This window comes from Pongo abelii, chromosome 8, assembly GCF_028885655.2.
Source record: "Pongo abelii isolate AG06213 chromosome 8, NHGRI_mPonAbe1-v2.0_pri, whole genome shotgun sequence".
NCBI classification, from domain to species: Eukaryota; Metazoa; Chordata; class Mammalia; order Primates; family Hominidae; genus Pongo; species Pongo abelii.
Window position 1 is genome coordinate 56643640 of NC_071993.2, and position 25999 is coordinate 56669638.

Sequence of the window (25999 nt, forward strand, 5' to 3'; positions counted from 1 at the left end):
ATTGCACCAGGGAGGGACCTGGAGCTCAGAGCAGGTGAGCAACTTGCTCCAAGAGGCAGGGCAGGTGTGGCCTTGCAGAATCTGCACACAGAGCTCTCTGAGGCTCACGCCCAGCTCTGTTCCACCTATGGGACCACCAGGGGGATGGCAGGTGCTTAAACCTGGAGTTGAAATTTTCCATCTGCTGAATCGTGTGCAAGAAAATGAAGAAATACTGAGCCTGGACAATGAAATGTTTCCACTGATGCTCTAAGACCTTGTCAACTAGAATCTATTCTTGGAGCTCAAGGGGTCTATACATTTCTAAATCTTGCCTGCATGGATGTGTGTCCTTCAGGCATCATTTTCTGAAGCTTGTTGAGACCCTCTTTTATTTTCTTCCTGAGAAAGCTCCAAAAAGGTGGTTGACGTGGAAAGATATGGACTGTTAAAAATTAGCTCCCAAGCTCTCTGGGTGCCACTGTTCACTGTGCAAGGCCTCCTGGATGGAGGAGGGGGCCAAGCAAGGGCACTGTCCTGCTCATTCCTCACTGTGACGTTGACCATAGACTTCAGGCCTTGTGATCTCATCCCAGCTCCAGGGAATGCAGGCCTGGGGAATCTCACCAGATTAGACCATCTCTGGTGACAGTGGGAGCTTCCGATGGATGAGCAACTGTGAGTCAGGAACTGCAATGGGGCCGACATTCCTAACCCTAACCCTAAGCCACAACCGGGAATGGGCAACTGAGAGTCAGCAACTGACAATGGGGTTGACATTCCTAACTCTAACTCTAACTCTAATCTTCACCCTAACCCTAACCCTAACCCTGAACCGGGGATGGGAAACAGAGTCTGCCACTGACAATGGGGTTGACATTCCTAACTCCAACTCTAACTCTAACCCAAACCGTAACCCTAACAAGGGCTCTCTTGTGTTGGACACTCGATCCTTTAACAGGTAGGGCTGCATTTGGGAAAAGTCATCCTGCTAAACCCCCAACCCTACACCCAGCCGCCACGGCCCTAGACTCCTGAACCTGATTCAGTTTCCTCCTCTCTCTTTACCCTGCTACAGGAAATACCAAATCTGCTTAATTAGACTGCCTGGCCTCTTTGACTTCCTGTGCCCTGGAAACAAAAAAACCAAAGACTGGAGAGGCATCCCCGACGGCTGTGCATGCAGGGGCTAAACACTGATCTGCAGACTGGCTGGGGGATGTAGCCTGTCAGCTGCTGTTAAAACAGACAAAATGGGCTGGGGCAGCCAGGACTGGCTCTGGTGGCAGGACTGGGACAGGCCAAGGACTTAGGGTCAGGCTAATCCAATGTGACAGGCAGAGCCTGCACAGCAATGCTGGGCAGAGCATGGCTCCTGAAGGATGGCTTCCCACTGCAGGCAGAGAGTCCCTGCCATGGCTGGAGCTCTGAGAGCCCTGCCCTGCCCAGCCCAGGAGGGGAGGAGGCCAGACCCATCCATACCCAGAAGAGGCCATGGCCTGGCCTTTCTCTGGCCATGCCCAAACCCCGCTCCCCGTCTGGGTCACTCGCCACAGTCCTCCCCCATAGACTTGCTTTTTACCACCTCACACCCACTCCAGTCTCTCTGCCAAACCCACAGCGCAGGGCACACAGATCCAAGCCTCCCTCCAGCTCAAGATGTGGCAGCCCACCCTGTATCCCCTTGAAGCTGCAAGTGGGGTCCAGTCCCCCATCCAGTCCTCAGTGTCCTCACCTCTCTCCTGTGCTTCACCTTCTGTGGGCCCAGTTCTGGGCATGTGCATTGGAAGCGCCCCCACCTCCCGCCAAACAGGAACTCTGCAGTGCACCCTGCTGGGCCTGGGCACCTCTCTAGGCCACCTCAAGCCACCTGAGCTTGCTCCTCCTACCTCCCTCCAGTTTCCCAGCCTGGCCTGGAGCTCAGAACCCCACCCAGGGACTCCCCTGTCTGGGCCTGCCAGCATCCCTGCACTAAAGTTGCACAACTCTCACCACCGGCTCTGACCCTGTCTCTGACCCTGTCTCCGACCCTGTCTCCCTCCTGCACTGGTCAGGGCAGAGGGAACAGGCACAGAGCAGCAGCCAGCAAAGGTGTGTGTTCAAAGGACACACACCCCCGCCCCACCAGCCCCTGCACCCCAGGAATCCTCACAGCCACCTCCCAGGGAAGGAGGCAGGGCAGAGAGACGGCAGGGGAGGGTGCAGTGGGGGAGGCTGAGAACTTCTGGAGCACAGGGGCCTGCAGGTAACCTTGCAGCCATGGATAGGAGGATGCAGGAGAGCCAGGGCTAAGGTCAGGGTGGGTACTGTGAGTTGCCCTGACCGGCCTACCCTGTGTGCTGTCAGGCTCCCAACCAAGGTCTCCGGGAGCCCCTCAGCTCCCTGGAGCTCCCTCTGGCTCAGCTCATCAGGCCTCCCTTTGAGGCTCAAAGCAGCACTCACTTGTCTGAGGTGAGCGGCAAGATGGTGTCACTGTCCGTGGAGTAGGTGACGAAGGACATCCACTTATTTGGGCTGAGACGGAATCAAGTGCTGATGAAAAGTTGGAGGCACCAGCTCTGAAGCCAGGGTGAGTGATGCCAATTCCCCACCTCCCACCCCAACTCTGTTGTGAATTCCCTGTTGTGATTGACAGGAAGGTTGACATGGTGACTTTGTGACCTGCAGCTCTTCCCAATGTCCTGCATGTTGACAACACCAGGGGGAGGCACAGGACCTTTGGAGGGGCTACAAGAGGAAGCCTCCATTTCCCTTACAACAGCCCTCACAGTGTCCCTTAAAACCACTAGACCCTGCCGTTTTTTCACTGGAAGAGTTAGCCCAGGTGACTTAGGTGAGGACATTGCTGTGGGTGAGGAGGTCAAGGACTGGGAGGCCAGAGTGTTGGCAATGGGAGGTTATTTGTGTGACACTGAAGTCCCCCAGGAGATGGCAGATCTGGAAGGAGATGGAAACTGCGGTGTTGCCAGAGTCTTTGTGAATGAGGGACATTCCGGTTCTCTACTGCTGAGCACCAGACCACCCACATTTAGGGACACAGAACAGGCCCATTTTATTACGCTCACAGGTTCTGAGGATCAGGCACTCAGGGCAGAGTTAGGAAGGCTCTTTTTCACTAGGGACAGGACGCCACTCAAGGAGATGCAAGCTTCCGTCACAGAAGCAGGGCCAAACTTTCGTCAGACCAGACCTAGGCCTCCTGTTTTTCTGAGGCAGAAAGAAAGCCCTGGCTGTCTTTTCCCTGGTGCTTCATCTCCTGGATGAGGAAAAAAGCCACCAAAGGGGTTCTGGATGATTCCCTACCCCTCCATCAGCTGGGTCAGCAACCTCATCCTCACGCTGCTGCAACAGATGATTACTCGGACCTGCCTCTCAGCAGTTCTCAGAAGCTCATTGTGGATGTTTGGGGTTTTTGTGTTGTTTTGCTTGTTTGTTTTTTCACGCAAATAACTTCTATTTTACTGGTCCCCAGAGAGATTGCTTTGTTGCCTTTGTGGGGCATTCTAATGTCACTGCTTAGAGACGGCCTTTGGTTGGCTGCTTCCAAGTACTTCTTCTACAACTTGGAGAGCCAGTTCCTGCACTTTAGGAACAGTTTGGTCTGTTTCAGGGTGGCCCTGAGGAAGCTGGGCTACGTATTAGGCACCTTCTGGCTCACCAGGAAGGAAAGAGGCAAATGTTCAGCTTTGGAGAGATTGCCTTGGTTCCCTTTCCTGCTCCTCCTGCTGGGTGGGAATACTCTCTGTGCTTATTCAGTAGCAGCAGTGGTGCAATCTTCAGGAGAATGTTGCAGCACTTTCTGGCCTCCAAAGCCCTTCCCCTGCACTCCTGGCACCTCACCACAATCCTGGGCTGTGAGTAGTGTAGGTATTTTTCTATCTGGTTCCTGGACAAGGGTGGCTCCTGGAGGTTGGGGAAGCATCCAGAGACAGCTGGTATGACAAGACTCCGGCTTCTTGTGCTGCACTCTTTCCAGCATCACAGGTTGAAGTTCCTCTGATTTTTCTCATTCCCCCTGGATACTGATGCTCAGGGGACGTGTACCCCAGCCCACCAATTCCTATGGTTTGTGGCTGCTCTGCTACTCTTGTGGAAGGAGCAACTCAGTTCTGGAGACAGGCAGACTCCACTCACTAGCCACATAGTCTTGGGCAAGTTGCTTCATCATTCTGTGCCTTCGTGTCCCCCATCTGTAAAAAGGGTATCTTCATTTTCACCTTGCCAAGTGTGATGAGGATGAAGGGAGAATTTGCAGGTCAGAGGCGGTGACAGAGGATGGGGATGAAGGGACCTGCCAGGCAAGGCAGAGCCACAGGCTAGAAACTCACAGGAACTGCAGAGGCCCTGATGCAATCCCAGACAGACCGGATGAGGAGGAATGCAGAGGGAGTGCCTAGAGTGGATGTAAAGGGAGCAGAAAAAAGCAACCTTAATGAGTCTTCCTAAGAAGGCTGGGGGTAAAGGGTATTGCCGCATTCTAAGGAGGAGGCAATGAGCCAGGTCATGGCCAGGGAATGACCCACCACAGCCTCCAGATAGACATCCATGGTGCTGAATTGAAACTCTGGATTTTGTGACTCCAAAGCCCATCCAGAGACCACGCAGCTGGGCGGGACCCTGAGAATCTTGCGGTAGTCCTCCAGGCAGAAACAACATCTACTGCCTGCAGGCAGGCTCTTTGGTCATTCGTGTCCAGCTTATTCATGAGACTCATTATTCATTAGTTCATTCATTCGATTGAGCTGGAAGAAAATGAATCAGCCTCCCATGTGCTCCTATTCTTGGCCAGGTGACATTTGAGGGCTCTAAGTGGGAATGACACCTTATATTTTTTGAGTAATTTTTTAATTGTGGGAAAACATACATAACAAAAATTTACCATTTTTAAGTGTACGATTCAGCGGCATTAAGTACATTCACAGTGTTGTGCAACCACCACCATCCATCTCCAGAAATGTTTCATCATTGTGTATTGAAACTCTATTCTCAGCAGGGAGCAGTAGCTCCCTCCTGTAATCCCAGCAATTTGGGAGCCAAGGCAAGAGGATTGCTTGAGTCTAGGAATGCAAGATCAGCCTGGGAAACATGCAAAATCCTGTCTATACAAAACATACAAAAATTAGCCGGGCATGGTGATGTGTGCCTCCACTCCCAGCTACTCAGCCTGAGCTGAGGCAGGAGGATCGCTTGAGCCTGGGAGGTCAAGACTGCAGTGTGTCAAGATTACACCACTGCACTCCAGCCTGGGCGACAGAGTGAGACCCTGTCTCAAACCCCATCCCCACCAAAACCCAAAAATCCTCTCTTCCCGTTAAACAATAATTCCCCATTCCTCCCTTCCCCAAGCCCTAGTGACCTTTAGTGTATTTTCTCTATCTATGAGTTTGCCTATTGTAGGTACTTCATGGAAGGGGAGTCATACAATATAATCATACAAACATATAATATTTGGCCTTTTCTGTCTGACCTTTTTCACTTAGCATAATGTTTCAAGGTTATCCCATGTTGTAGCATCCATCAGAATTTCATCCCTTTTATGGCTGAATAATATTTCTCTGTATGTATATGTACCACATTTTGTTTATCTTTTTTTTTTTTTTGAGTTGGAGTCTCATTCTGCCGCCAGGCTGGAGTTCAGCGGCGCGATCTCGGCTTACTGCAACCTCTGCCTCCCGGTTTCAAGCGATTCTCCCTGCCTCAGCCTCCTGAGTAGCTGGCACTACAGGGGCGTGCCACCATGCCAGGCTAATTTTTGTATTTTTTAGTACAGACAGGGTTTCACCATACTGGACAGGCTGGTCTTGAACTCCTGACCTCGTGATCCCCCCGCCTTGGCCTTCCAAAGCACTGGGATTCCAAGTGTGAGCCACCACGCCTGGCCTGTTTATCTTTTCATCTGTTGATGGACACTTGGGTTGCTTCTGCCATTTGGCTATTGTGAATAATGCTGCTATGAACACTGGTGTACACGTATCTCTTTGAGTCCCTGCTCTCACTTCTTTTTGGTATATACCTGGGAGTGGAATTGATGGATCTTATGGTGATCCTATGTTTAGCTTTCTGAGGAAACGCCAAGCTGTTTCCCACAGTGATTGCACCAGTTTGCATTCCCACCAACAAAAGCCCAGCATTTGTTATTTTCTGGTTTTTGATAATATTCACCCCAATGGGTGTGAAGTTGTATCCTCTTGCGGCTTTCATTGGCATTTCCCTAGTGACTAGTGATGTGGAGCATCTTTTCATGTGCTTATTGGCCATTTGCATATCTTCTTTGAGGAAATGTCTATTCAAATCCTTTGCCCATTTTCTTATTGCATTTTTTTGTTGTTTCTTTTTCATTGTTGTTGTAGGAGTTCTTTATATATTCTGGATATTAATCCCTTATCAGGTATATGAGTTGTAAACATTTCCTCCCATTCTGCAGGTTGTCTTTTCACTCCCTTGGTAGTGTCCTTTGATGCACAAAAGTTTTTAATCTGGATACAGTCTCAACTTTTCTATTTTTATTTTTGTTGCCTATGTTTTTGGTGCCATATCCAAAAAATCCCCAAATCTAATGTCATAAAAGTTATGTTTTCTACTAAGAGTTTAAAAGTTTTAGTCTTTACATTTAGGTCTTTGACTCATTTTGAGTTAATTTCTGTAGTGGTTTACAGAAGGGTCCAACTTCATTCTTTTGCACGTAGACATCCAATTTTCCCGGCACCATTTCTTGAAACTACTGTTCTTTCCCACATTGAGTGTTCTTAGCACACTGGTTGGAAATCGTTTGACCGCAGACATGACAGGTTATTTCTGAGCTCTCTATTCTGTTCATTGCTCTACATGTCAGTCCTTATGTCAGTGCCATAATAGTTTGATTACTGTAGCTTTGTAATAAATTCTGAAATCAGGAAATATGTATCCTCAATCTTGTTCTTCTTTTTCAGATTTTTTTTTTGTTATATGACTAATGTCCCTTGAAATTCCATAAGAAATTTAGTGCAAATTTTTTTATTTCTGCAAAAAAATGCTGTAGAGATTTTGATAGATTACATTGTTATCTTAACAATATTATTATTGTGCCTTCTGATTCGTAAGCATGCAATATCTTTCCATTTATTGTGTCTTTAAATTCTTTCAGCAATATTTTATAGTTTTCAGTATACGTTTCTTTTGCTTCCTTGTTTAAATTTATTCTTCAGTATTTTGTTCTGTTTGATGCTATCGTAAATGCAACTTTTTTGGTTGATTTTCCATATTTGGATTGTTCATTGGGGGCTTTTCCAACCAATACATTCTGTCCCATTTCCACTCTACACAGTGCCCCACCTAACCTGATCAGTCACCTGGATGGCCAACAAAAGCCCCACATCCCAGGAAGCTCCTCAGTCCCAGGCAGATGGGGCTGGGTGGTCACCTTATGCTGACCACTCAACTGGTGAAACTCATGACCTCGGATGATCCAGTGGCCACTGGGGGTGTACCCCAGCCTCAGCTGTGCTGGGGTCAGGAGAGCTTGTTAAGAGCCTGCTGGGAGGCTGGGGGCGGGGCAGACACTTGCCCATCAGAGAGATACACTCATCTCCCTGACCCACATCTCCTTTTGTTTTAGGTCTGGCAGCGTGAACAACTGGATTGACCTTTATATGTGGGTGGAGGAAACAGTGGCGAGGTTCCAAAGGTACAGATCTCCACACGGCAGCCTCCCCTGAGCTGCAGAGAGCTTTTCCTCTGGAAGGCAGGCAGAGGGCACATCCCATCAGATGGGGTGGCGTGGGAGTCCTTCAGTGGGGGACACAGAGCACAAGGTGGCATTCTGAAGCAGGAATGAGGCCAGCGCTCACTGGTTTCATGGGGTCTCAGCGGCCTTGGCTGGCTCCTGCCTGTGAGTCCGAACATATTGCAGGGGAGGCAGTTTGCCCTTGGGGACATCACACGCTGGGAAGGGACAATAGGCAGGGAAACCAGTGACTCAGTCCTGGAACTCTGGGTTGCTGCGGGTTCAAGTAGGGGACAAAGAACTCACATGGAAGGTTAAAGGAAAAAACAGGAACTCCTAAGGACAAAGTCAAGGGTGGCTTCCAAGGATGTGGGTCTTTGAACTGGGTCTTGCAGGATGGAAAAGACAGGGGACCTGTGGTGGTCTGACTTTGCTGGGAATGAGGTTAGCTCAGGCAGGCCTGGGAGAGGGCTGGGCAGGTCAGCTTGAGGCCAAAGCCACAGGGGCTCATTTTGCCAGGCCAAGGGGCTGGGATTTCCTGCTGTGAGCCGTAGAAAGCCAGAGAAGGCTCTTGAGCAGGGGAGTGGCATGATCAAGATGGCACTTAAGGAAGAAAAGTCTGATGACTGTGGGTAAAATGAATGGGCAACAAGGGCAGAAGCCAGGGGGAGCTCGGCTGGGGACGTATGGCAGCACTGTCGCTGAGGGCCACTGAGGGTCAGCCAGCAGGAAGGAGGGTCAGGGAGAGGAAAGGGAGGCTGTGTGTTTGGCTGCCATAGGGAGAGTCACTTGTCTGAGATGAAGGAGGGATGATGGAGAGGAGGGGGAGGAGGGAATGGGGTGAAGAGGCAAAGAATTTTCCAGTAGAAGGGAGGCCAGCTGGGAGGGCTGTGTGTGCATCTCCCTGCCTGTTCATTATAAGATATGTGTGTTATGTGTGTCTGTGTGTGTGTGTGCATGTGCCTGTGTGTGGGTGCTGTGTGTGTGTGTTCATGTGAGTGTTTGCATGTGTGGGTGCATGTATGTGGGTGCATGTGTGTGTGTGCGCATGTGTGAATGTGTATGCATGTGTGTGTGGTGTGTGTGCCTGTGTGTATGTGCATGTGTGTGCCTGTGTGTTTGCATGTGTGTGTGTGCAAGTGTCTTTGGGGTGTTGGGAGTGTGGGGATGCAGTGAGTTGCCATCCTGACTCTCTCTTCTATGGAGCCCTTGTCTCCACAGGCCTCAGAGTCCTTCACTACATTTATCTCACGTCCTTGTGTCCAGCGAGGGGCTTCAAAGCGGAAGAGTTGGGGCGGGAGGTGGGGAATTGGCCTTACCACCCTGGCTTCTGAGCCGGTGCCTCTGGCTTCTCACCAGCACATGATTCCTTCACAGCCCAAATATTCAGGTGTGCTTCATCACCTACTCCACAGACGGCGAGACTGTCTTGCCACTCACCTCAGACAAGTGAGTGCTGCTTGGATCCCCCAAGGGAGGCCTGGTGAGCTTGGCCAGAGGGAGCTCCAGGGAGCTGATGGGCTCCCGGAGACCTTGGTTGGGAGCCTAACAGCACACAGGGCAGGCCGGTCAGGGCAACTCACAGTACCCACCTGACCTTAGCCCCAGCTCCCCTGCATCCTCCTACACATGGCTTCGAGGTTACCTGCAGGCCCCTGTGCTCCAGAAGTTCTCAGCCTCCCCCACTGCACGCTCCCCTGCACTCTCTCTGCCCTGCCTCCTTCCCTGGGAGGTGGCTGTGAGGATTCCCGGGGTGCAGGGGCTGGCGGGGCGGGGGTGTCCTGTGAACACACACCTGTACTGGCTGCTGCTCTGTGCCTGTTCCCCCTGCCCTGACCAGTGCGGGAGGGAGACAGGGTCAAAGCTGGTGGTGGGAGTAGTGGGGCTTTAGTGGAGGGATGCTGGCAGGCCCAGACTGGGGAGCCTCTGGGTGGGGTTCTGAGCTCCAGGGCAGGCTGGGAAAGTGGAGGGAGGCAGGAGGAACAAGCTCAGGTGGCTGGAGCCCAGGCCCAGCAGGGGGCACAGCAGAGTTCTTGTTTGGCGGGAGGTGAGGGCACTTCCAATGCACATGCCCGGAACTGGGCCCAGAGGAGATGAAGCACAGAAGAGAGGTGAGGACACTGAGGACTGGATGGGGGACTGGGCCCCACTTGCAGCTTTGAGGGAATACAGGGTAGAGGAGCTTGAGTCTGTGTGCCCTGCGATGTGGGTTTGTCAGAGACACTGGGTGGGTGTGAGGTGGTAAAAAGCAAGTCTATGGGGGAGGACTGTGGCGAGTGACCCAGATGGGGAGCGGGGTTTGGGCATGGCCAGGGAAAGGCCAGGCCGTGGCCTCTTCTGGGTATGGATGGGTCTGGCCTCCTCCCCTCCTGGGCTGGGCAGGGCAGGGCTCTCAGAGCTCCAGCCATGGCAGGGACTCTGCGCACAGTGGGAAGCCATCCTTCAGGGTCCATGCTCTGCCCAGCTTTGCTGTGCAGGCTCAGCCTGTCACATTGGATTAGCCTGACCCTAAGTCCTTGGCCTGTCCCAGTCCTACCACCAGAGCCAGTCCTGTCTGCCCCAGCCCATTCTGTCTGCTTTAACAGCAGCTGACAGGCCACATGCCTCGGCTAGTCTGCAGATCAGTGTTCAGCCCCTGCATGCACAGCCGTCGGGGCTGCCTCTCCAGCCTTTGGTCTTTTTGTTTCAGGGGCACAGAAAGTCAAGGAGGCCAGACACTCTAACTAAGCAGATTTCCTACTTCCTGTATCAGGGTAAAGATAGAGCAGGAAACTGAGTCAGGGTCAGGGGTCTGGGGCCGTCGGGCTGGGTGCAGGTCTGGGGCTTAGCAGGATGACCTTTCCCAAATGCAGCCCTACCTGTTAAAGGACGGAGTGCCCAACACAAGAGCTTTCTTGTTAGGGTTAGAATTTGGATTAGAGTTAGAGTTAGGAATGTCAACCCCATTGTCAGTGGCTGACTGTCAGTTGCCCATCCCTGGTTCAGGGCTAGGAATGTCAGCCCCATTGCAGTTCCTGACTCACAGTTGCTCATCCATGGGAAGCTCCCACTGTCACCAGAGATGGTCCAAGCAGGGCCCTGGTGAAGTTCCCCAGGCCTGCATTCTCTGTAACTGAGATGAGCTCAGAAGGGCTTGAAATCTCTGGTCAATATCACAATGAGGAATGAGCAGGACAAAGCCCTTGCCTGGCCCTCTCCTTCATCCAGGAGGCCTTGCACAAAGAACAGTGGCTCCTGGAGAGCTTGGGAGCTGATTTTTAACAGTCAGTGTCTTTCCAGGTCAACCATCTTTTTTAATTTTTTTCAGGAATAGAATAAAAAACGGTCTTGACCAGCTTCAGAAAATTGTGCCTGACGGACACACATTCATGCAGGCAGGATTTAGAAAGGTATAGACCCCTTGATCTCCTAACTCTAACCCTAACCCTAACCTACAAAATCTTAGAGCATCAGTGGGATCATCTCACTGTCCAGGCTCAATATTTCTTCATTTTCTTGCAGGCAATTCGACAGATCGAAAGTTTCAACTCTGGAAGTAAGCACCTGCGATCCCCATGGTGGTCCCATAGGCAGAACAGAGCTGAGCGTGAGCCTCAGAGAGCTCTGTGTGCAGATTCTGCAAGGCTACACCTGCCCTGCCTCTTGGAGCAAGTTGCTCACCTGCTCTGAGCTCCAGGTCCCTCCCTGGTGCAATGAGCATAGTAAGCCCCCGCCCCATGGAGTTCTGAGAACTGTGTGGGATCCTGCGTGTGCAGTTCTGGTGCTCATAACCCTAAGGTGCTTGCCCTCCAGCTGGGCTGTGTGAAAAGGAAAAGAGAAGAGCCAAGGGGTTTGCCCCCTTGCACACACCTTAGTCTTCCTCCTCCCTTCCATGTCTCCCCTCCGAGTGACTTGCATCCCCTGACCCTGTCATATGGTACAGAAGGCTGTCCAGGGCCCCCAGCTTCCCTCCCCACTGTGTCGCTGCAGCTCTTGTCAGGAAAAGGCAGGGCTGGAGAGGAAAGGCATTGAGGTGGCTGTGGAGTCCCCTGCCCAGGTGCCACTGACCTGGAGTCCTGAACTCCTGGGCCCAGAGATGCCGGCAGGGCTGCCTGCAGGCTCTGCTCACAGCAAGACCCGGCCCCCTGGGAGCCTCCCTGAGCCTGTCTGTTACAGGAGGGCCCAGCAGCTCCTCCCCCTGCCTGCGGGACAGGCCTGTGGTTGTGGAGTCCTGGCTGGAACTGCCCTCAGGCAGAGGTGGTGCAGGCTGCTAGTGGGTGAGGGTTCAGGCAGCCTGGTGGGAAAGACCCTGCCCCTCTCAGTCCCTCCTCTGTAAAATGGGTGCTGGGCTGAGACCTCCCTCACTCTAGGGGGTCTCTGGGTGGCAGGTGCTTGGGTCTTGGCAGCCTCTCCTCTGGAGGATGAGGTGGGGGCACCTGGCCATGCCCTGGAGTGGGCAGCGCTGTGGGCCCAGCCATCTGCAGGGGTTCTGGAGCTTCTGGAGGTCACTTCTGGTGCCTTTGCTGAGCAGGCCACTCTTTGCTTCTTCTACAGACAAGGTTCCCAGCATGATTATTGCTATGACCGACGGAGAACTGGTAGCACATGCATTTAAGGACACTCTCAGAGAAGTGAGTCCAGTTCATACTTACCAGCATTTTGCTCCATGTATTTTGATGACCAATATGCAATGCCTTCTTTCCCTTAGGCTCAAAAGGCTTGGAAACCGGGAGCCAACGTTTACACCCTGGGTGTGGCTGATTATAAGCTGGACCAGGTAATTCCAAACAGGTAACCAGGTGCCACTTTTGAGCCTAGTGGGGAAAGGCATCCCAGGTGGCTTTCCCAGGGCTGCCCCGAGGACGGTTGTCTAAGCTGCCCCAAGTGAGTTGAGCCAACCCATGGCCACTGCAGAAGTGATTGACGGAGTGTTGTATAAATCCCACCATGCCAGAGGGGAGGGTGGAAGAGCTCTCTGCTCCCTAAGAGTGGGCTGCTGGCTGGAGAAGGCTGCGACATTCAGAGCCTGACATTCTGCTGCCCCCAAAGCATGGGGGCAAGACACTGTCCCCCGGGCCGGGGGTCTGCTGCATCCTCACCTTCTGGCGGGGAGTCCAAGCCAGCTCTGCTCTCTGCAGATAACAGCAATTGCAGACAGCCCTGACCACATGTTTGCAGTGGAGAATGGTGTCAAGGCCCTGAGAAGGACCATTGATGCCATGAGTGGGCGGAGGTGAGGGGCTGGAGGCCTGGCTCCTGTGGCCGGAAGCTCACTCTCCCTGCCCCGCCCCACCCCTCCTGTGTTCCAGCTCACGTCAAAGACCTGTCTTGAAATGATGTCAGTGGAGTCTTCTTCTGCGTGTGTAGGGAGGTGAGAGCTACAGAGGCCCTGGGGTAGCCAAAGGGTGGTGTGCACGAGTGCATGTGTGTATGGAGTGTGTGCATTTGGTATGTGTGGGGGAGGATGTGTGTGGGGAGTGTGTGAGTGTGGTGTGTGTATGTGGTGTGTATGTGTTTGGTGTGTGTGGGTGCAGTATGTGTAGTATGTGTGGGAAGTTGTGCTGTGGGAGGCTTGATGTGTGTGAAGTCTGCGGGAGAGGGTAATATGTGGTCTGTGTGCTGTGGAAATGTGTGTGTGATTGTGCAGGGTGTGTTATATGTGCTGTGAGTGTGGTGTGTGTGGGGTATGCATGAGTGATGCATCTGTGTGTGTTGTATTGTGGGGTGTATGTTGTGTGGGAGCTGAGGTGCTGTGTAATATGTATGTGGGGGTGTGAGTGTATGTAGGGACATATATGTGTGTGTGTGTGTGGTATATGTGCAGTGTATGTGTGTGGCATGAGTGGGGGTCTTGGGGGAGTGTGTGGGAAGGTTGCCTGGTGTGTGGAAGGCTGCTGGTGTGTGGAAAGGATGTCTGGTGTGCAGGTATGTGGTGTCCAGTGTGTGTTTGTGTCATACGGGGAGTTGGGAGTGTGTTGCTGATGTGTGTGATGTGTGTATGGGATGTGTGGTGTGTCTTTGGTATTTCTGGTGTATGTTTGTTTGCTATTTATGTGTGTGTGGTGTGTGGGTGTGTGTGCTTGGGGTGTGTGGTGTGTGGTGTGATGTGTGTGGTATGGGGTGGGTTGAGTGTGTTTGTGGTCCAGTGTGCGTGGGTGGGTGGGTGTGGATGTGTGGCCCACATGGGTGTGAATGTGAGTGTCTATTGGTGTGGGGGGAATATGAGGGGGTGGTGGTGTGAGTACCTGTGTACAATTAGTGTGTTGTTACCTCACAACGATCAGTTTAACTCTAAAGCAAGAAAAGACATGTGTGAGAAGCTCTCAGGGAAACACCAGCAAATGGCATGGAGCAGCAGCTAACCCAGACCACAGGCCAGGAGCAGCCAGGGCTCCTCCCAGGAAAGCCAGGCAGGTGCAAGAGCTGAAATATCTGTGTAATTTAGTAATTTACCACATCAACAAAACAGGAAACAGGAACCAAGCGGTTATCTCAGGGGAAGAAGAACAAGAAGTGGGGGCGTCAACATCCCATATCACCCTGTGAGCAGAAGGAAACCTCCATAGCCCGACAAAGACGTCCACACAAACACCCTCGGCTCACCTCATTCCCACAGGATCAATCCCAGTGCCTGTCCATACTGTCTGGGACGTAGTGAGGATGCCCTCTTACCAGCCGGGGCCCCAGCATGCGTGGTGACAGCCCTGTGTGGGGCTCTGTGATGCCTCTGTCTGTCTGAGCTCCTCCTGAGCAGGCTGGGGGTCTGCATGGCCGGCAGTTGCACAACTGCAGCTGCTGGAGGTGAAGGAAGCCCTGGGTGTTCTCCCTTCATGGGGACATCAAGAGGCCCTTAGCAAGACCATCAGGCCCTCCAGCAGCTGGGCTCTGGCCTCCCTGTTCCTCACTGCAGGGTGCCCTGACAATAGGCCGTGAGGACAGACACACCGTCCATGTCTGAGCTCTGCTCTCCATGGGCACACAACAAGGAGCAAATTGTCCAATTCCAGCGAGCTCCATGATGCCTCCTATGAACAAAAAGGATGCTGTCAGGCCTGTCGTGAGTCCCAGGGCACTGGGCTGTGCAGGGAATGGCACAGGGCTGAGAGCTGGTAGGTCCCAAAAACAGGAGCTGTGCTGACACTTCCATGGTTGGTCCTGGGCTCTGTCCCCGACCCCACCTCTCCCCTATGCAGAGCTGAGGGTAGGGGTGGAGTAGAGAGAGCTCCCCTCTGTGCAGCTCTGTGCTGCAAGGAGAGAGAGAGGCTGTCTGGAGAAAAAGAAAGAGATTCAGCTCTAGTGCTCTGGGGCTTTGGGACCAGGGTGCTCCCCTTCAAGGAAGGCAGCTTGTCAGAGGCAGCACCAGAGCTGAGGCTCAGGATGGCTGGGCTTGGGCGTGCAACATGGAGAGGTGAGGAGCAGAGCCCTCAAGGCAGAGGAGCGAGGGAGGGTGCCAGGGCGCAGCCAGCTCTTCTAGTAGCTGGGCTGTGATTGCCTGAAGGCAGGGTATGGAGACCCTAGGAGCCTGGCAGGGGACGGTCTGGCGTGCAGGCTGGGTGGAGGGACTGGATCCTGCCAGTAGTGCAGAGTGTCTCTGGAGGGTGTGAGCTGGGAGGGAAGATAGTCCTGGGAGGACTAGATTTGGGGATGGGTGGAGCCAGGGAGAGCAGGCTAACACACTTGGGTTGTACTAAGAAGGAAGCCTGAATCCCTGAACAGGTGGCAGGAGCCCAATCGGGCATGGAGGAGGGTGGACAAGCAGCTGCAGACACAGGTGGCTCAGGACAGGGTCTGAGGGGGCACAAGGGGAAAGTGAGCATCATCCTGGATGGGGACTAGCAGGGCAGGGGCAGGAGAGGGCAGGTCACAGAACGGGGCCTAGATGGGAGAAAGGCCCCTCTCAGTAAGAGAGAGACCGTCTCTGTAGGGGAATCCAGCATTTGAGGCATGTGTCACTCACATGCCCAAGGGGAGGCTTTATGCATGAATGACAGTTTCAAGCAAGCTCAAAGTCTGCATGCTCTGGGGAACACCTGTGAGGAATGGAGCATTTCCTTGGGACCATCAGGCTGAGAGTGGCCTGGCAGGAGACCGATGGGATTCCAGGCAGCCTGGGAAGGGTGGCCTTGAGTAGAGAAGGAGCTGAACAGGTCCCACGCCAGGGAAACCACAAGCATTGATGGGCTGCTGCTCCTGCCGTGGTCTGTGAGCATCATCAGTGCCACATCACAGATGGGGAGGTTGAAGCAAAGAGGCATATGCCCACTGGCATCCTGGGATCCTGCTGCAGCCCTCCAGCCACAGGTGCTGAAGAGGATGCAGTTACAGTCCTCATGCTTGCAGAGCAAGGACAGGCACATCTAGAAGGACAGGGCAATTCCCACAATGGGCTCAGCCTTCTGCCAGGACATGACTGGAAAGACCAAGCAGGGTGGTTACTTTAGCTGGGGGCAAGGATAACGGGCATCCTGGAGGAGGCCACTCTGGAGCTGAGTCTGAAAAAGTGAGCAGCAGTTCACTGGGCAGACAACATTAGGAAGAACATTCCAGAAACAGAGGACAGCCTATACAAATTGAGAAATGGGAGAGCTGAGGGGCTCTGAGAAAGACTGTTATCTAATTCACTGCCTGCTAAGCCCCAAGAGAACAGCCTTGGGGAAACCTAACAATTCTTGAAAAGGCCAGGCTTTCAATTTGCTTCATGCTTACAAGATGGCTTCTGGAGCTCCAGCCGTCACACTCATACTCCAGGCAGGATGAAGAAGGAAAAAGGGAAAGCAGCCTTCTTTAAAGCAATGCCCAACAATTCCTATTTATACTCCATTGCCAGAATGCATTCACATGGCCATGTTGCTCAGCAAGGGAGACCTGGAAAAGGTCATTTTACAACTGAGCACATTGCCTCTCTCTTTTTTTTTTAAATTTTAAGTTCCGGGATACATGTGCAGGATGTGCAGGCTTGTTACATAGGTAAATATGTGCCATGGTGGTTTGTTGCACCACATTGCCTTTCTTAACAAAAGCAGGCCTCGTTAGGAAGAAAGGTAGGAAGAATGGACTTGGGGTGACCAATCCGTGTTTGGTATTGCTGGGCCCATTTAAGAGATGGGAAAGCCATTCCTAAGAGGTTGAGTGACTTGCCTGAGGTCAGAGGCTAGATTGAACCCCAGTCCCTTTGACCTTACTTAGAGTGACCCTGAGGGCCTTTTTGAAAGGCCCTATCAAGTCTTCAGACAGGCTTGCCCCAATCATGAGCATAAGAAGCCAGCAGAGAAAAAGGCATCACAGACGAACACAAAGACAATCTCTGTGTGGCTTGCAGCTGTGTGGGTGGTGAGTTGGCTACACTGGTGTGTGCCCAAGATGAAAGCAAAGCAGCTGCTTCTGCAAGACAGAGTTTGCTCTTCCTACGGGTCTGGATCATCCTCTTCCCAAACCAAGGGAACTGTGGAGCTGCTGCCTTCTCAGCTCATCACCCACCCAAGGGTCCCTGGAGCCAGCCTTGAGGGCTGTGGTGAGCGCTCATCCCTTCCACATGCTCACTAGAGCCTTCTGGACCATGCTGGGGCACAGAGGTAATTGGGGCCTCCTCCTATCTACCAGGGGGAAGCAAACCATTTCAATCTGAGGGCTGAGGGAGTCCAGAGTCAGAGACCCAGGGCTGCCTGGAGAGGCAGAGGGGACTTTAACGCTAAAGCTGAGTCTGGAAGGAGGAGTCCAGGCTGGAGGCAGCACCCAAGGGAGAGAGGAGGAGCACAGCAAGGCCCACCGTGTGGGTCCCGATGGGTCCTGGCCCCATCCCTTGAGCCAGGCAACCGCAGGCTTCTGAGCCCAATTCCAATGCCAACACGGTGACCTTCTCTCTCTTCTCTTCCCTACAGGGGAGGTACCTCAGCTTAGCCCTTACACAGTCCCAATTCTCACAGGCTCCCTGCTGCCCAAGGATCTGCTTTCCACACAGCCAGGAGTGCCTTTCCCTACTACAGGCTCCCTGCAGCCCAAGGATGTGCCTGAGACACAGCCAACACAGCAGGGAGTGCCTCGCCCGCAAACAGGCTCCCTGCAGCCCAAGGATCTGCCTGAGACACAGCCCAGAGTACTCTTCCCAAGCACAGACTCTGTGCAACCCAAAGAGCTGCCTTCAACCCAGCCGGGAGTGCCTCCCCCTCACCTGCTCCTCCAGGAGCCGCCTCCCCCCTACTAGGTGCTTGAGGCCTCCCTCCAGGATGCTGCCGCTGCTGTCCCCACTGCTCAGGCACACTGCAGAACCCCCTTTGTCACTCCCCCCACAGAGCCCAACTTCTAAGGCACCAAACACCAAAGATTAACAGGCTTTTGTTGCTGAACTGGACATATACGTTGAGTCTTTTCTTATGGTCAAAGGAGTTGAATTCTTGCTGATCAACCAAAGTTGACTGTGTTTGTCATCAGGGAGCTTGTCCTTTGAGTGAGCTGGATTTATACTGCACCTGCCATGACACAGCGCCCTAGTGCCATCGGGATGCCAGGCATGGATGCGTTCCACTCCCAACAGCCCCGACTTCATCTGTCATCAAGGGCTGGGACACATGAGGCCTTAGGCCAAATTCTCCATTCAAAAAGCCCAAAAAGTCTTTGAAATATGAATTCAATGCTGTGTCTCCCTGTCTAGCTTTTTGTTTGTTTGTTTTTTTCTTTGTGGTTGTTGTTTAAGACAGTCTTGCCCTGTTGCCCAGGCTGAGTGCAATGGTGTGATCTCAGCTCACTGCAACCTCTGCCTCCTGGGTTCAAGTGATTCTCCTGCCTCAGCCTCCCGAGTAGTTGGGATTACAGGAACCTGCCACCATGCCTGGCTAATTTTTGTATTTTTAGTAGAAATGGGGTTTCACCATGTTGGTCAGGCTGGTCTCAAACTCCTGACCTCAGGTGATCCACCCACTTCGGCGTCCCAAACTGTTGGGATTACAGGCGTGAGCCACAGCACTCGACCGCTCCCTAGCTTTTTGAAAGGAAAAATACTTGCATATCTCACTTCCTGTACTTCTTATCTTCTTGTCCCTGGTTTCCATTTTTTGGCTACTCAAATTCTGAATGTGTCCCAGAAGGCAGTGAGGCCCTTTCTGGAAATGCTAATTATCTTCCCAGATACCCCACACCATCCCCAAGACCAGGCAAATTTCAGGGAATCCTCCTCATTTCACGAGAAAAGATAAACTTCCCTCCTTAATCATTTGTCCCCACAGAAGAAACCACAGCCCCAACAGAGAAGAGTGTCAGCAGGCAGCGTCCCAGCGCCCACCGTGTGCACGTGGTGGCTGCATGACTGCCCAAGGTGCCACCCACACAGGCCATGGGCACCCCACATGGGGCTCGTGAGCACGTCAGGAGCGGGGAGCTATGGCTGAGGTTGTCCAGTCATCCCTAATCCATCTTTGAGAGTAAACAAACAGCTCTCCACCTCCCCCGTCTACTGGAATGCAATATTGATGCTTTTCCATAGAAATTCTGAAAGACAAGTACAAGTTAAAAATATACCAGCTTTGGATTTTAAACAGTATTGACTAATTTGACAGTGATAACCACGCTGTCCCCCCTCCCACGTTTGTTTGTTTGTTTGTTTTAAGGCTTCAACGCAATGGCTTGCCTATGTGTGTAGGGCTTTGGGGGCTTTCTCTAGGTCTCATGACTTTGACCTTCAATGCCGTCATCCCGAGGAGTTTCTCTTTCTTGTCCCCTTTCTCTGTCTTGCACCCTCCTGTCCTGCTGCAGCCTGGACTCCGCATCTGGGTCCTGCCAGCTGCCATGATGGGAAGCAAGCCTCTCCCACCCTTCCCCAGCCTCTCCCCTCTGTGTCTGCACATCCGTCTCCCAAGCTGGTTATGAGAGGCTTTTCCAGGCACACAACACCCTGCACAAGGCATCCAGAGAAATGAGCCAGGTCAATGTTGAGGAAATGGAAGAGGGCGCTAGAGCCCCTGGGGGTGGACAGGGCCCAGTCATTTGGTTTTTCCCCTTTTGTAGGCTCATTCCCTGAGCAACTGTGGGTACTATAGAACATGCTGCCCCTCCACACTTCACTTCTCAACATTCTTCCTGGAATGGGAAGCCTGGCTTCATCAATTTTTTGTCTTGCTTTATTTTTTAGAGTTTTTGTTTCACAAAACAAAACACCTCTGGTCCTGTAAATACAGAGACTTTCACAAAGAATTGAGCGTTCCCACCTCATTGCTAGACAGGTGGAGATATTTATGACAAGGGCGCCTGGTGCCTGGTGAGCAGGTGCATGGCCTGTGTGCAGCGCAATGAGACAGGGTCCAGAGAGGTAGGATGCATGCTCGCAGGTGTGGGAAGGGACAGCCAGCCAGACAGTGCACCCTCTGGCTCTAGACTGCCTGGCCCAGCTGCCTAATGCCTACAGCCACATACAAATGTGCCCAGAGCAGCCAAGGCAACTTTACAAGGTGCCTGGGACTGTGTATCTCTCAAGACTAAGGGAGAAAATGTTCACTGTACTCACGACACCAGGAAAAGCGTGGGAAAGCTTTCATTAGGCAGAAAGGGAGTTGAAATAACATGAAAGTGCAGAAAGACTTTATTTCTTCTGTGTTACCCACGTGGAAACATGATGTTGCTTCCCATCCCTGCAACTCTGAGACCCCATAGGAAGAAATGTGCAATTTCATGAAGAGCTTTATGTGATGCTGGGGAAATCAACATACTTGTTTGTTAATGGGGATTAAGAGCCTTTGGAGTTTAGCCAATATGAACTCAAGCTAGGGCCTGTCATCCTTCCTCATCCCTCAAGGGAGGAAGTCATATATTAAGAAGGTGAGCTCAGAAGACATCAGAGGGGAGGACCCCACTGCCCTGGCCACCCACAAGGACCCTCCCAGGCTTTCTGTGTTGAACAGTGATAGCAGGGGCAGGCAGAGGGAACTTTGCCAGCCATGCTTCCATGGGCCACTCCTGCCCTGCCTCCTCCTCTCCAGCTGAGTTGATCCCCGAGGTTTGGCATCATCCTAGTGAAGGGAGAAAAGGGACACAGGCCTTGATCATGCAGGTGGGCTGAGTTGCAGGTGGGCTGCCTTTTTAAATTTTAGATTCAGGGGGTACATGTGCATGATCGTTACATGGGTATATTGTGTACTGGTGGAGACTGGGCTTCTAGTGTACCCATCACACAGATACCAAACATTGTTTCCAATAGGTAGTCTTTCAACCCTCATCTCCCTCCCACCCTCTCCCCTTTTGGAGTCCCCAGCATCTCTTATTTCCATCTGTATGTCCATGTGTACCCATTGTTTAGTTCCCACTCATAAGTGAGAACGTGCGGTATTTGATTTTCTGTTTCTGAGTTAGTTCACTCAGGATAATGGCCTCCACCTCCATCACGTTGCTGCAAAGAACATGATTTCATTTTTTATGGATGCATAGTATTTCATAGTGTATATATACTACATTTTATTTATCTGAGCAACCATTGGTTCCGTGACTTTGCTATTGTGAATATTGCTGAGATAAGCATACTAGTACAGATGTCTTCTTTATATAGGGATTTCTTTTCCTTTGGATAGACACCCAGTAGTTGGACTACTGAGTCATATGGTAGTTCTATTTTTAGTTCTTTGAGAAATCTCAATGCTGATTTTCATAGATGTTGAACCAATTTACATTTCCACCATCAGTGTATGAACGTTTCCTTTTGTCTACATCCACAACAACATCTAGTGTTCTTTGACTTTTTAAAAATAGCCATTCTGACTGGTGTAAAATGATATTTTAGGGTGGTGCTAATTTGCATTTATCTGATAATTAGCAATGTTGAGAATTTTTTCATGTGTTTGCTGCTTATATTTCTTCTTTTGAGAAACGTCTTCATATCCTTTGCTCAATTTTTAATAAGGTTGCTTGTTTTTTTCTTAGTTGTTTGATTTCCTTATATATTCTGGATATTAGTTCTTTGTTGGAAGCATAATATGCAAATATTTTCTCCCATTCTGTAAATTGTCTGTTTACTCTGTTGATCATTTATTTTGCTGTGCAGAAGCTTTCCAGTTTAATTAAGTTCCATTTGCCTATTTTTGTTTTTGTTGCATTTGCTTTTGGGGTCTTTGTCATAAATTATTTGCCTAGGCTGATATCCACATTTTTCCTAGGTTTTTTTTCTAGGATTTTTATAGTTTCGGTCTTGTTTGAGTCTTTAATCCATCTTGAATTAATTTTTGTTTATAATGAGATAGGATCCAGTTCCATTCTTCTGCATGTGGCTAGCCAATTTTGCCAGCACCACTTATTGAATAGGTGTCTGTCCTTTCCCCACTGTTTATTTTTGTTGACTTTGTCAAACATCTATTAATCGTAGGTATGTAGCTTTAATTTTGGGGCTCTCTATTCTGTTTCATTGATCTACATGTCCATTTTTTGTGCTAGTACCATGCTTCTACTACAACGTTGTAGTATAGTTTGAAGTCAGGCAATATGATGTCTCTGGATTTTTTTTTCTTACAATTACTTTGGCTAGTTAGGCTTTATTTTGTTTCATATAAACTTTAGAATTTTTTTCTAGTTCTGGGAATAATAATGTTTAAAATTTGACAGGAATTTTGTCATATCTGTAGATTGCTTTAGGGAATATGGTCATTTTAACAATATCGATTATTCCAATTCATGAGCATGAGATGTTTTTCCGTTTGCATCATCTATGGTTTCTTTCATCAGTATTTCATAGTTACCCTTATAGAGATCTTTCACCTCCTTGGTTAAATGTATTCCTAGCTAGTTTTTTTTTTTTAGTGTGGCTATTGTAAATGAGATTGAGTTCCTGATTTGGTTCTCAGCTTCCATGTTATTGGTGTATTCAAATGCTACTGATCTTTGTACATTGATTTTTATCTCATGAAACTTTACCAAAGTTGTTTATCAAGTCTAGGAGTCTATTGGAAGAGTCTTTAGGGTTTTCTAGGTATACAATCATGTCATCAGCAAACAGAGATAATTTGACTACCTCTTTTCCAGTCTGGATACCTTCTATTTCTTTCTCTTGCCTGATTGCTCCAGCTAGGACTTCCAGTACTATGTCAAATAGGAGTGGCGAGAGTGGGCACTCTTGTCTTGTTTCAGATCTTAAGGAGAATGCTTTTAACTTTTTCCCATTCAGTATGATGTTGGCTATGGGTTTGTCTTATATGGCTGTTATTGAGGTATGTTCTTTTGATGTCTAGTTTATTGAGGGTTTTCATCTACTGATCATATGATTTTTGTTTTAGTTCTGTTTATGTGGTGAATCATGTTTATTAATTTGCTGTCTTTAACCATCTTTGCATCCCTGGAATAAAGCCCACTTGACTGTGATGAATTACCTTTTTGATGCACTGCTGGATTTGTTTTACTAGTTTTTTTGATGATTTTTGCATGTACGTTCATAAAGGATATTGGCCTGTGTTTTTATTTTTTGTTGTGTCCTTGCCTGCTTTTGGTATCAGGATATACTGGATCCTCATCAATATTTTGGAATAGTTTCAGTAAGATTGATACTAGCTCTTCTTTGTACATGTGGTAGATGTACAAAGCTGTGAATTTATCTGGTCCTGGGAAATTTTTGTGTGTGTTTTTTTTGGAAAGTTTCTTATAACTAATTCAATTTTCTTACCCATTATTGGTCTGTTCAGGATTTCTATTTCTTCCTGGTTCAATCTTGGGAGACTTTGTGTTTCCAGGAATTTATCAGTTTCCTCTGGGTTTTCTGGTTTGTGTGCATAGAGGTGTTCATAGTAGTCTCTAATGATTTTTAGTATTTCTGTAGCAGCCCAGAGTTCAGGTACTGGCTGTGATAGGAAGGGGTGGGCTGGTCCCCTGGAGCCTGAGAACAGATCACAGGACTGAAGGGGCTGGGCTTTCCAAAGGGCTCCAGGCCACAGCTGTAGTGTCCAGGCATAGCAGGGTGGCTGTGCTGTGCACCTTTCACCCAGGAGGGCAGGAACCTTCAGCTGGGGCAATGAGCAATGGCAGTTGTTGGGCTCATGGCCCACTAGCACTTCTCTCCCAAAGCTGGATTTTGCTGTTAGGAGCTCAGGAAGGTTCCTGCTCCCTCCCTGGCCTGGGGCAGCAGAGACAAGCCTGTGGTGGAACAGGCTAATGGGCAGCCTCTGGGGGTTGGGCTCTCAGAGGAACACTGAGCTGTGGCTGTCATGCTCAGGCAGGGGTGGGTGGTCGCAATGGCAGCCTGTCACCAAAGCAGGCAAGTCCCATTTGGCAGAGAGGAGAAGCAGAAGGAAGCCATGTAGAGCATTGTCTACCCACTTCTCCTTACCACAGCTGCGATATCTGTCTTTGGGGCACACGAAAGTGCCCAGTTCCCTTCCATGGGCAGGCAACAGTGGCTGCACCAGGCAGATCAGGGATGAAAAGCCTGTGGGATCCATGTAGGCTTGAGCAATGCCTCTGCACCATCTCCAGCAGGTTCCCTGTGTTCATCTGGAGGCCTGGGGGTGAAGAGGGGGCTCCCTGTGACTAGGATTGCAAAAGTCCATGGTGGAGTTGTGAAATTTCAGAGTTCTCTCACTTGCTCATCTCTTCCCTGAGTTAGGTTGGCCCATGGCACAACCCAGGCTGACCAGCCGACCCTCAGCCAGCAGGATGGTGCAGCGCCCATTCTTCAGCCAGTACCTGGCCACCTGGGCTTGATGGTCACCTTCTCCAAGTGTTCTCACTAAGCCACTTGACATTGATCTCCACATCAAAGTGTCCAGTATTACACATGATGGCATCATCCTTTACCTGTTCAAAGTGCTGGCCAAGGATGATATTGACACAGCCTGTGGTGGTGATAAAGATGTTGCCCACCTGACAGGCTTCGTCCATGGTGGTCGGCTTATAGCCCTCCATGGCAGCCTGCAGTGCACTGATGGGGTCAATCTTGGTGATGATGACATGGGCCCTGAAACCCCACAGAGCCTGGGCACAGCCCTTGCCCATGTTGCCATAGCCTGCTACCACTGCTACCTTGCCAGCAATCATCACCTCTGTGGCCTGCTTGATGCATCTATGAGGGACTCCCAGCAGCCGGAGAGCTTGTCGAACTCGCTCTTGGTGATGGAGTCATTGACATTGATGGCAGGCACCTTCAGGATCCCATTGACCTTCATCCTTTGTGGGTTGTGGACCCCAGTCATGGTCTCCTCGGAGGTGCCTCAGATGGTCAGCAAGAGCTGTGAGTACTTGGTGTGGAAGAGGTTGGCGAGGTCACCCCCATCCTCCAGAATAATGTTGAGGGCCCATCCTTGAATTACAGTGACTGCTCGATGCACCACAGGTACTCCTTGTCCTTTCGCCCTTCCATGCGTATACTGGAATGCCAGCCTTGGCAATGGCAGCCAACACATGGTCCTGGGTGAGGAAGATGTTGCTGCTGGGGCACCCAGGGTGATGAGGGTCTCAATGTGGATGGCCGTCTCCATGGTTGTGTGCAGGCAGCTGGCGATTCGGGTGCCCTCTAGTAGCTTGAAGGCCAAGTACAGTTCCTGCATGTGCATCAGGCCTGGCATCTCATTCTCCACAATGTTCAGGGCCTTGTGTCCCCAGGCGGCCAGGCCAATGTCAATAACTTTGCAGGGCAGTTTGTCAGACAGGCTGGTGATGCTTATGGTGGAGACAGGTGAAGGGGACTGGGCCTTGGTCTGGGGACAGGCACTGGGTGGGTGGCTCTGGGCAGGGTCTCTCTCTCTCTCGCTCTCTCTCTGTGTGTGTGTGTGTGTGTGTGTGTGTGTGTGTTTGTTTTCTATTTTCAATTTCAAGCAGATGGCCAGGCCCTTGGTATTGCGCGGGTGCTTGCAGTGTGTATTAGCTAGGGTTATCCAGAGAAATAGAACCAACAGGCTATATACAGGTATATGTAAGAGCAGATTTATTATAGGAATTGGCTCATGTGGTTATGGAGACCGAGAAGTCCCATGGTTTGCTATCTGCAAGCTAGAGAAACAAGAATGTCTGTGGTGTGACTCAGTCTGAGTCCGAAGGCCCAAGAATTAGAGGGGCGGGGGTGAGGCAATGGTGAAAGTCCAAATGCTATGAAATGAAAGTTAGTGTCCCCTAAAGATTCACATGTTGAAATCCTAAACCCCAAGGGATGGTAATGAGGAAGTGGGAGTATGGGGAGGTGATTAGGTCACCAGGGCGGAGCCTCATGGATTGAATTAGTGCCTTTATAAAAGAGGCCCTAGAGGGCTGCCTCGCCCCTTCCACCATGGGAGGACACAGGAGACACTTGGCCAAAAGATGTTAACAATGAACCAGAGAGCTGACTCTCACCAGAAACCTAATCTGCCTTGATATGGACTTCCCAGCCTCCAGAACTGTTTAAAATAA

General features: G+C 50.8%; 1 protein-coding gene and 1 pseudogene across 1 annotated transcript; one reads left to right on the plus strand and one right to left on the minus strand.

The window, feature by feature from the left end:
- The first annotated feature begins 607 nt into the window (after nucleotides 1-607).
- On the plus strand, nucleotides 608-18008 carry LOC134762007 (anthrax toxin receptor-like). Its single transcript, XM_063727445.1, has 10 exons — nucleotides 608-657; nucleotides 1058-2070; nucleotides 2326-2548; nucleotides 7574-7642; nucleotides 10989-11070; nucleotides 11183-11216; nucleotides 12215-12291; nucleotides 12369-12437; nucleotides 12970-13031; nucleotides 17539-18008. Exons 4-10 carry the CDS (start codon nucleotides 7608-7610, stop codon nucleotides 17555-17557), a joined length of 378 nt encoding a protein of 125 aa, XP_063583515.1. The 5' UTR covers nucleotides 608-657; nucleotides 1058-2070; nucleotides 2326-2548; nucleotides 7574-7607; the 3' UTR covers nucleotides 17558-18008.
- Nucleotides 18009-24201: 6193 nt separating this feature from the next.
- Nucleotides 24202-25345, minus strand: LOC100451094 (adenosylhomocysteinase-like; annotated as a pseudogene).
- Between the last annotated feature and the right edge of the window lie 654 nt (nucleotides 25346-25999).